The 11,606-nt window shown below is 38.2% G+C and overlaps 1 protein-coding gene across 6 annotated transcripts in view; it reads left to right on the top strand.

Annotated features, from left to right (window-relative positions):
• Positions 1–11,606, top strand: part of Reps1 (RALBP1 associated Eps domain containing 1) — a 71,339-nt gene that overhangs the window by 50,525 nt on the left and 9,208 nt on the right. For 3 of the 6 annotated variants that reach the window (XM_013351437.2, XM_005360981.3, XM_005360980.3), the window contains exons 10-12: positions 3,262–3,342; positions 9,839–9,926; positions 10,878–10,979. In XM_013351437.2, coding sequence (XP_013206891.1) covers positions 3,262–3,342; positions 9,839–9,926; positions 10,878–10,979 — 271 coding nt within the window. The remainder of the gene's footprint in view (positions 1–3,261; positions 3,343–9,838; positions 9,927–10,877; positions 10,980–11,606) is intronic. The other 3 variants (XM_005360983.3, XM_005360982.3, XM_013351436.2) reach the window with 2 other exon arrangements.

Raw genomic sequence — 11,606 nt, 5'->3', positions numbered from 1 at the left:
TCTAGTACACACAGCACGGGGTTCCTCCAGTGCACACAGCACGGGGTTCCTCCAGTGCACACAGCACAGGATTCTAGTGTGTACACAGTTAGAAGACCTAAAAAGGTGACAGAAAGAGTAGTAATCATGTGGCTTGTGAGTTTTTTGTACTGTGTGCATTGTCATATGGTTTCCACCATCCATCCGCACTAAAGCCTTCTGAATTAGGTAGGGCAGATGCATAAATTGAAAGTCGAAGAGGGAGTGACTTAACCAGATCTTGTGTCTCAGGAGACTCAAGAGCAAGATTTGGACACAAGTCCTTTGCTGTGTTATCAGCTGTATGTCCACTGAATCTTCACAGTTGTATATGTAGGATAGGTGAGGACACGTTTGCAATCATAGCATTAAAGTGATACAAGAGACAAGTCACCAGTGTAGCTTTCTGCATAAAAGAAGTATTTTCTGCAACCCAAACTAAAATTAGTTTTATTTAAATACAAAATGGAGGCCAGGCACGGTGGCATCACCTTTAATCTTAGCACTTGAGAGGCAAAGGCAGGAAGATCAGTGTGAGCTCAAGGCTACCCTGGTCTACCTAGTGAGTTTCAGGACAGCCAGAACCATGTAGAGAGACCCTGTCTCAAAAGAAAATAGTAATAATAATACAAAATGAAGTATTTTTACCCTATTAACTATGGCCAGTGGTATTCAAAACAATAGGGGCAAATGCACTGTTTCCCGACGGCTTGGACTTGGGCTGTACAGGAGTAGGAGAGCACTCTCAGCAGTAAGTGGAAGGCCTAGCACCCCATCCTCATACCCCTTGAGGTCCCTCTGAAGAACTGCTGTGCTCTGGCCACCTCCATTTTTAGCCTTATAAACAACTTCCCTTGTTAACTGAGTTTCCTATCTATAAGTTGACTTTAGGGAAAGCAAACCTTTGTGCTTTCCCGTCTTTTAAAGTCAGAAAAATATTTTGTTAAAGTCATGCTAGTTAATTTGGGGCTGCTGGGAAATGGAGAACTGGCAATTCTGTGTGCCCATAGCTCCTCCATTGCAGCACCACCTTCAGTTGGACGTAAACCGTTAGCTGCATGTGTGTGAGGAGGGCGGGAGGGAGCCTTGGAGAGCTTGCTAGTAGAGATGCTTATGGGTAGGGTTAGCATTATAAGGCTGCACTTGGACTTTTTGTCATGTTTTTAAAAGCAACGTTAAGTTAATGGAGTACTGTCAGGCCATTGTGGACAGTTTGTACACAAGCGCAACTCTTCCCAAGCATTAGACTCCAGAGTCCATTCTAAAGGAATCAGATGTGACCACTGATTGAGAGATGGGGATAAAAGTACTTTTCAGTTCTGATTTCAGGTACATGTGCTATCCTTGCAAAAGGTCCTAACAGGTTTTATTTTATAAAATACTTTGTAAGAAGATCATAAAAGACATAATTTTTGTTGCTTTGTATAAAAGACCAAAATGCTAGTGAGATAATGATTTAAACTGTTTTGATAATAGTTATTAAATATATAATTGCAATATAATATAATATTTTATATTTAATAAAATATATTTTATCTACTACAAACTTAATATTTCATTGTTTATTTGTCACTGATGGATATAGATAAGGTGCTATAGGAGAAAACACTAACAATAATCCCTAACTTTTTAAAGTACTTTTGATACACTAATCTGTTCAAAAGGCTCTTTTCCTAATTTAACTTCATACTTCCTCACAACACTCTTATGAGGTAGGTATTTCTAATTTCATGTTAAAGATGGAGAAACTGAAACACAGAGGTTGTGTAACTCAGCCGAGTGTGCACAGCTACCTGGTAGGCCAGAAGTCAGATGACTGAGCCTGGTGCTGTCCTTGTCATGGGGCTTAGTTCTGCATGTAAGCTGTTTTCTAATATGTAGACAGTTCACTTCCTTCTAAATCCTTGCAACAACCATTATTGAAGAAGGAATTAATTATATTATCAAATTTGGTAAATGAGTTTCTGATATGAAAGCTCATGATAAAAGTGAGCTATTGTGAGCTTTACTCACAACTTTAAATCATTATTTTTCAAGTTAAAATAATCTGTAGAAAATGTTGCTAAATGCTTCTGTTAACCATTTTGTAGGTAATTTTCAGCAGTACTCTCATTTGCTAAAATCTAATTTCTATATGTCTACTCACATTGAATATCACTATTTTAAATAGAAAGTTGAACTTTGAAGCATAAAAGTATATATTCTCACAAATTGAATCATATATAGGATTCTGGTTAATGAAGTAGTTGTGTCTGTGTGTAAGCATTCATGTGTATATATTGTATATGTGTAAGTAGTTGTTTTCCTCTTTAGAGGACTACTCATCACTTTAAGAATCAAATTCAAATGATAGTTTTGATACAGTTTTGATGTAAAAATTCTGTGCTGTTATTAAGATCTCAAATGGAATTTACTGTAATTAATGTTGACTTATCATTCCACCTATTTTAAGAGGTATGATATTTCTTTGTGTACCTCTTTTAGAAAAGTAGTTTTTCCCATGCATCTCCTGTGTATAACACATACTCAGATGCTTGATTTGCTCTCATGGCCGCATTCTGATTTTCCTAGCATGGGGAGGGTGCCTGATTGGCAGTTCTGTCTTGTGATCTGGCATGGCCCTGTTCATAGTGCTGATGGCAGAGGTTGACTTGCTACAAATTGACAAATAAGCTCAAATGTTATTATTCCAGAATTCTTTGCATTTTATCTGTGATATCTTATTAAATAACTATGCATACATAAAAGGTATGTGCACGTACATGATGGAATCCTCTTTCAGGGGCCGCACTGGCAAGTCGCGCTGAATGCTCTATTTTATCAGAACGTCAGCTCCTTAGCCTCTTTAAATGAGTGTTTTAACTGGAGTTTAACAGGATTTGAAGTTAAACTTTGTTCTAGACAAGACAACCCCTGTGCATTTCATCTTGGTTGCCATTTTCATCATTTATCCTTTGTTTTCTTTATGGTGTTTTGACTCTTAATTTTGTAAGAGTTTTAATCTCATCTATAGAGATTGCATTAAAAATTTACCATACATTTGATTATGAAGATAGTCATCTTATGTCAATAAGATGGCCCAGCATAGACACATATGAAGTGATTGTGGGAATTAGAAACTACAGAAGTTTATTAATCTGGGAACGCAGCTTACAGTGCAGCCTCTGAATGACTTTGCTGAGTCTTCTCCAGTGGTCTCTGCGCTTCTCCCCATGCTGACTTATCTCTCCTCTGTCTGTTCAGCAGTGGGAGACATTTAGTGAACGCTCTTCAAGCTCACAAACTCTGACCCAATTTGATTCTAACATTGCACCAGCTGATCCTGTAAGTCAATCACTTAGCTTGCTTGTTTGAAATTAATTTTATTAACCCAATTTCCATCATTATGGTTTAGCGATATGCATGATTCAGTGTAGTGCTTAGAGGGAAATTTGGCAGGCCTTTTGATTTTTTGTGTGCTTAATAGTGAAAGAACACTTTTGCTATTCTTTGTATTTTGGTTAGAGAAAACTTTATGTTTAAAATCTGGTACATGTGTCTGTGAGGAGTATTTTGTGACAGTTGATTTAGTTAGCCATGTTACCATCTGCTAAGTGTATGCTTTATTAAATATACTGCTTGTATCAGTGGAGTAACCTTATGTAATTATTTTATGTGTATGCTTATACGTCATGTAACATGTACTCTATATGTAAATATTTATGCAGTGTCATTTTTTAGTATTCCCAATAACATACCTTTTGTTTAATTGGTGTCTTGAGTTCTGGTAAAGAAAATTGAGTTCAGCACAACAAAAGCAAATGGATAGAGATCACTCCTGTGCCACAGAGCCTCTGTCTTGTCTTCTGTGATTTTCTGTGTCGCTTTTTAAAAAAATGCTACAAAGTTCATATTCTGATTTTAAAAATAAATTCTGTCCCTATGGACTTATACCGCTACCTGCCCCTCAAATCCTTGAAATCTTTTAAACTTAGCTGGAAATCATTCTTCTTACTATCCATTCCTTTGTGTGGTCTTTTTCTCTTGTTTCCTTTACGGAGGACACATGCTAATAAGCATACTGATGAAAAGAAGAAAGTAACTAGGGAGGAAGGAGAATGTAAAGGTGGCACTTTCTTTAGTGGGCAGAAAAGAAGGGTGCAGAGAGAGTGACACATGGCGTTCATGTCTGTGCCCTCCTCCGCCGTTGCTGAGGTCTGAGCCAAGAGCCTGGGTCATGCTGGAACTGAGCTCTGTCTTGTAGATGCTTTTGATCAGAGACAGCCAGCGCATGTCCAGCTTAAAGGGTCTTGGTGTTTAGTGTGGTTTTGGGGAAAGTGGGATTTAAAGAAAATACTGCTTCAGCAGTAAATTAATGAAGTTTCAATGTGTTTTACAATTTTATAGAGGATGCTTTTATAGCTGCTGAACTAAATCCAAACGCAATGTATGAATGGTTTAAAAATGTTAAGGCTATAATTTATTGTCTCAGGGGCTAGTTAGTATGTGGATTACTCATGCATTTGCTTCTTTTTCTACTGTGTTTAAACCTTGTCTTTGTTTTTAATTTCTGAAAACTTCATGAGAAATAGAAAACATTGAGAATTTTGCTGCAGCCACAGTTCTGGTCCCTTGGGACATGACAAGCTGTAGAACAAGAGTTTACTTTTAAGTCTCTTTCAGCTTTAAGCTTTGCTTTTATTAGTCCTGTCGTAGTTATTGTGTAGTTTAACTAATGGAAATGTTATATGAACTAGCAATTTAAAAAACTTGATTATTTTTCTAATACTTAAAAGATAGGGAGCATAATTACTGATTGTGTTAACGGTCTTTCAGACCAGGCAAGGACAGCAGCTGGGCTTTTGCTTACTTATTTGTTTGCTTTTGGTTTGATTTTGAGACAGAGTCTTGTGTAGCCCAAGCTTACCTTGAACTCTACTCCAGACTGGTGGGAAATGTCGAAAAAGAAAATTTGATGTTCTTATATGTTAGAAATAAAGTCCAGATTCATGAGTACCAACTCTGGTGATAAAAAACAGGGCATGGTGACAGTTCCCAAAGTTCTAGCACTTGGGAGGCTGAGACCCACGATTCTAGGCTACATAGAGAGAGACTCTCAAAAAAATCAGGAAAAGACCCAAACTTTTTATATAACTCAGTACTTTTTATCACTATAACTTGGCATAAGACTAAGAAAATAAGACATAGTTTATTGAGATTTTAAACTTGAATTTAGACTTCTGAATTTGGTCAAATACAGGTCATACTATTAAATACTTAACAATCAGCTTCTTATAGTATCTTTGTGTGTTGCAGGGGTCGGGGGACATGATAAATTTAAATCTTGATTCTCCAACCCATTTCCATCCTCATTTTAGGTTCTCTATTAGGAGAAAACTCTACTTGCAGTTAGTTGTGTCCTCTTATGTTAGTGTCTGACACTTCATTTACTACCTTAATGCTGCCAGTCTGCAGACTACAGCCTGTAACCACACTCTCCCACGACCCTTTGTGAGGCTTGTATAAATAAACAGGGATTACAGTTAAGTGAATCAGGACATGTTTAGCCGAATCACCATGGGGTAGGGGGAGCAAAAACAAACTCACACTGCTGTTCTAGTTTGAATTTAATATTTTCATTTAATGGGGTGGTTTTAAAAACAAAATTTTGATAGTCTGTGAAAACTCAGCCTGCTCTACTGCTCTACTGACACTTGGCACCTCTTACACAGTATCACACACCACAGCAGCTTCGCAGTTCTAGTGAAGCTGAAGTTTTCTGAGCTTCCGGGAGAATATGCTGCTAGGGTGAATGTGATCACCAAGGACATTCTAGACTGATGGCAAATGAAATGTTCTAGTCTTTGTTCTTGAGTGCTCTAGAGCTGAGTGGGTCAGCATATAAAAAGGCTTAGCTTGATCACCTGGTAGACCAGCACCCTTTCTGTAATATTCTACAGAAATGAAAGGTGCCAGAAACAAGACTTCAGTCTTCAACAAACCAATTTAATTACTGTTAGTTGATGATCATGATAATGCTGATTGTGATAATTATCATGGTATATGGCTGAACAGAACCAGAGGTGGCAGAGGGGATTGGGTAGTTCAACCCAGAGTGTTTGTGGAAGTTTTAGACAAATAAGATACATTAGTTATTGATAATTTTTTTTAAAGCTCAAGAACCCTTTTATTAGCATTTAAGAGGAAAACAACAGGGCAAGCAAGTTTTAACTCAGTGTTTCTCAGCCTTTCTAACAGTGCAACCCTTTAATGTAGCTCTTGTCGTCGTGACCCCAACCATAAAATCGTTTTCATTGCTACTTCATAGCTGTAACTTTGCTACTGTTATAAATCATAATATAAATACTTGATGTGCAAGATATCTCACATGTAACCCCGGTGAAAGGGTTATTCAATCCCAAAGGGGTCACAACCCACAGGTTGAGAACCACTGATGTGATTCTTGGCAACTGTCAGGAAGGTGGAAGATGGAGACGAAGAAGAAAAAAAAATCATGGTTTTAAGCTAGGGTCTAAAAAGCTGGCAGGTTCAGCAGTGGAGGCTGGCAAGCATCTGCCTGGCAGGAGAGGGACAGATTTTGGAGAATTTTCCACCCAGAGTATCAGGGATGCCCAGTAACTGAGAAAAAAAGAGAAAAACGGGAAAAAGAAAAGTGGGCAGGCTGCGTGCTGGAGGTCATGGAAGTGCTTCCCTGTGTGTCCTGATTGAGAGTGGGAGTTGGCAAAAGTAGAGAGCAGCCTTCGGAGCAGACCATATCGTGAGCAAGATAAGTTTTGTGTGGTGATAGCATATGGCACACATATGTGTTGGGGGAGGCTAGGGGTTAAAGAATGTAATTGAATCCAGATGGAGACATCTCAGTAGGCCACACTAAGATCAGCCTCACTTGGTTGTCAACTAAGAGCTAGCACCAAGTGCCAGAATGAGATAGGTAAGGAAGGGCAACTGGGGAAGAAGACTTCGCTAACAGTGTGAAGAAGTCATGGGTCAAACAGCCGATGACCTCTTAGCACTGGAATGGAAAGTAGGCAGGACTGGATTAGATAGGAGGTCGTATTAGGATGGCAGGCATGTAGAAAATATGGAGAGATGAGCTTAACTGTGACAGTATAAAATGTCCTGAATTATCTTAGTTAGGCTCCCAGCTACATGATATAAACGTACAATTGGAAGTGGCTTTTGGATGATTTGAACAGGTAAAAGAAAGTGCCTGCTGCTGGTTTTCTAATGGTGGTGTGATGGGTTTTGTCTGGTTTACGGTTTTTGCTTTGGAGACAATGGATGAGAGCAGAGAGAAAGCATGACCTTTTATAGACAGTCATGCTTCCTCATTGGCATATTAAAGTGAGTGCATTATCTGAGGTTAGGTCTGGTCATCCACGTCAGGTTCATCTGTATTTTGTGATCTTCTTTGGGCTACAGAAGCCACTGGATTAAACCATCAGTAGCCAGTAACTGTGCAAGGACAACATGCTATTGAAATCTGATTGGTTGGTACAGACTTAGCATGCCTTTTGGAAAATTAAGACCAAGTTTTTTTTTATTACGTACTTTGTGTTTAAATAAAAATACGTAATAAAATTAGCTGATAGTTCACATCTTTGATCCTAGCACGTGGGAGTTAAAGGCCAGTCAGAACTACATGAGGAGACTGATTTGTTTTTTGTTTTGTTTTGTTTCTTAAAAAGGCAGTGAAATTATATTCATTTGAAAGATACAGCAAATTTAATGTTTTATCTCATAGCTTAAGAATATATGAAGATGCTAGATAAAAGGCTTAGTAGTTAAGAGCTCATTCTGCTCTTGCGAAGGTCGGAATTTGGTTCCCAGCATCCAAGTTAAGCCACTCTGAGGGATCTGATGCCTCTGGCCTCAGTGAGCACTAGTACACATCCCCACACAGATGTATGAGTCTTAGTTTCTTTTTTATTTCTGTGACAAAGCACCATGAGCAAGGTAACTAGTAAAAAAGATTTTAATTGGGCTTACAGTTCTAGGGGTTACAGTCCACGATGGAACAAGGGCACAGCACTAAGTGTTCAAACATATGAGCCTGTGGGGCCATTCTCCTTCAAACCACCACATAAACAATTAAAAATAAATCTTTAAAAATGAAACAAAAATTATAAAAATATAGTTAAAATGGAAAAAATCACTTTAGAGGGGAATAAATTAACCTAACTTTAGCAATTAAAATATCAAGGATTACAATCATACAATTAAAAATCCATTCAGTGAGTGTATTGAAAATTTTGTGTCCAAGACAACAGTCTGTGCACATTTAAAAGTGTCACAGACACAAACTATTTTAATGGTTTAATTATACTAAAAACAAAATACAAAGAATACTAAGTATATTAATCATGTACTGGGAAACATGCTATAAAGTATATTTTTTAAAACTATCATTTAGACATAAATCAACATAAAAGATACATACACACAGAAACTGTAAAGGAGAAGTACAAACATGCTCAAATCATCAGAGAATACAACCAACTTCAGTGAGTAGCCACCAACACCTACCAGGTTAGCAAAAACGAAAATTCTGGCAATATAAAAAACTCTTTAAACTAAGATGTTATTGATAAAGCCACATTTTTATAATCATAAATACGTCAGTGACTTAAATGTATTATTTTCAATATTTTTTGAGAATGCAAGAGAAATCAGAACATTCACCTGTATATGATATTAATCTTTTAACTCTAGTTTTAGAGGTACAGGGAAAGATAGTGGTTCGGGTTTATTGGTTATTTACATGAATCCTGGTTAGATTCTCACTATAATAGGAACAGGAAATTACTCTAAATGATTTTGTCCTTGTAATAGCTGCGACAAATTTCTTGTAAACTGTTTAAGTTTAGACAATAAGAGTAAGCCCACAGCCTGTAAAATAAAAGGCGCATGCTGATGTGTCATTGTCCCTTAAGGGTTTGCTGTTCACTCGGTTTTATCACCATAACAGTGTCCAGCGTAAACTGAAGGCCAGTTCCCCCTTCCTGCACGTACCCACTTACCTCACCTATAAAGACAGCATGATGAACACAGGAGGTGCCCCACCCTTCTGCCCTGGCTTTCCCCAGAGGGTCCCACTACACAGCTGGCCTCCTTTCTAGGGCTCCTCTCTGCCTTCCTTCTGGTTCTGAGGTCTTTCCTCTGTCGTCATCCTCTTTTCTTGGCCTTTGCTCTTTCCTTCCTTCAGAAGTCACTGCTGTCAACTACTTTACTCCTTTGAAGTCGCCTCTCCATAAGCTTAGACATATTTGATGTATTGCAATCATAAAACTCTGATGTGTTAGTGGGAGCAGGGTCCTCATTGTTCCTTTAAAGTAGTATATTCCTTTATGGATAGGAGGCATTTAATGTACCTACAATTGCAGTAGGACAGACTTCTAGCTATTCTTGTTTTTGTTTTGTAGGTTAAAAAAAAGCAAAATTTTCTTAAGCAGTTTAGCAAAAACAATTTTCAGTCTGTCACTTAGCTTTTGATTTGTCATGAAATATTTTAATTTACCTTAAAGGTTAACGTTTATCTAATCCCATCAAACCTTTGCAGTTTGTTTTTATATATTGTTTTGAACTCTGTTTTTAATAAGCAATTTTCATGAAATCTTTAATCATTCAATTTAAAATTACATTATGAAATCAAATTAGTGAGTATGTAAACTTGATTTTTTAAATTGAGCTTTTAATTTTAAAGCTGTCCTGTTTGCATTACTGTGAATGAGAAACGCTGTGCAGGAGCTTTCTGTGCTGTCAGTCTTCAGGGTCCTGTGACTCCTAATGCTGATTCTGTATTTGCTTCACTTGTCTCTAGGACACTGCTATTGTCCATCCAGTTCCCATTCGCATGACTCCGAGCAAAATCCACATGCAGGAGATGGAACTGAAAAGAACGAGCAGTGGTAAGGGAGGCACGGCTCAGCTTGCTGCTGAAACACTAGAAGGAATTAGTCTTCAAAGGGTTGAATTTCTTTCTTAAAAGATCTTGTTTTGTTTGTTTTTTTGAGGCAGGGTTTCACTTCATAGCCTTGGGTTTCCTGGAACTCTGTCTGTAGGCCAGGCTGTCCCTGAACTCACAGAGAGCCATCTGCCTTTGCCTCTGCCTCTAGAGTGCCTTGAGTAAAGGCACACTCCACCACACTAGTAGTGGTTGCTTTTTCTTCAATTGTAGATGCCCCCAGAGCTACGCCTGTAAATAAATGTCGCTCTTAAAAAGAAATTTTTTTAACTATATAAAGCTTTAAAATGGGGGTTTTTAAGGGGTAATTTTACAGAATAAATCAGGTCATTTGAAGATGAGACACTTCTGATATTCTGGGGTTTTTCTGTGGTTATTGTTTAGATGTATTTTATATGTATGAGTATTTTCCATGTGTGTGTATGCAACTTGTGTGCCTGGTACCTGAAGAGGTCAGAAGAGGCCATTGGATGTCCTGGACCTGGGGTTAGAGATGGTGGTAAACCACCACGTGGGTTCTCACTGTGTAACTCAGGCTGACCTCAAGCCCTTGACCTTCCTGCCTCAGCCTCCCAAGTACATCAGGGCCATGTGCAATACCATGCCTGGCTTAGTAAAGTTTTCTTGGAAAATAGGTTGTATAAGTCAGCATTGATACCATTTATAGCCCAGATTTTGGGTGGTTTGCTACTGTGATATAAGGATACAGTTAACCAAGTAAAAATGCAAAGTTTTCCATAAACAGATTTATATCAGTTTTATTAAAATGATTGTGTTGTCTTATGACACTTTTTGCAATATCTAAATGAAGTCTTATATTTTAATGTGATCTCTTATGAATTTTATCAATGCAAATGTCTGTCTCTTGTATTGTTGCCTCTTAATTCTCTGCTAGATCACACTAATCCCACAAGTCCATTACTTGTGAAAACATCTGACCTTTCGGAAGAAAGTAAAATCAATTCATCAGTAAAGTTTCCTTCTGGAAATACTGTAGGTAAGTGAAAGATAGCATCATATCTCACATTTGAGTTCAGTAAATAAATTTAGAGTCTGGGGAGTTGAAGTATTTATCTATTAGCACTATGTTCACTGCATAAAATAGGGGACAGAAGCTTTTCAAAACCTGCTACCCCTGTGTTTGCCTTCATTCTCTGTGTGTCTCATTAGCTCTTCCCCAGGTGCTCCTTTCCTTGTTTCTCACAAAACATTGGTTATGCATTCCTTCATGCAGCCATGGTAATAGGTTCCAATCTAGGGAGTGGGGATTTAACAGTAAACAGAACAGAGCAAGTCTTCATCTGTATTGAGTTTATAAGGGAGATTGTGCTGGGATGGGTTGACTCTGACATGAAAAGAAAGCTGGTTGCATGGGTAGAACTTAAAAGCTGGAAAGGGTATGAGAACGTTGTTTAAATGAGAACAAAGAATGCTTTATTAGAAGATAAGGTTTGACTTAAAATTTGAAGGAGCGGATTGACAGCTCTGTGATTGTGGGAATGATGACTGAAATGCAGGCAGCTGCCAGTGTGCAGCCCAGAGGCAGGAAGCTGGGTCTGTAGAGCAGCAGGCAGTGCCATGCACCATGCAGTAGAGCCAGTGTGCAGCCCTCAGGCAGGAAGCC

The sequence above is a fragment of the Microtus ochrogaster genome, linkage group LG4 (genome assembly GCF_000317375.1).
Source record: "Microtus ochrogaster isolate Prairie Vole_2 linkage group LG4, MicOch1.0, whole genome shotgun sequence".
Lineage (NCBI taxonomy): Eukaryota > Metazoa > Chordata > Mammalia > Rodentia > Cricetidae > Microtus > Microtus ochrogaster.
This window is presented reverse-complemented; position numbering and strand designations above follow the sequence as displayed.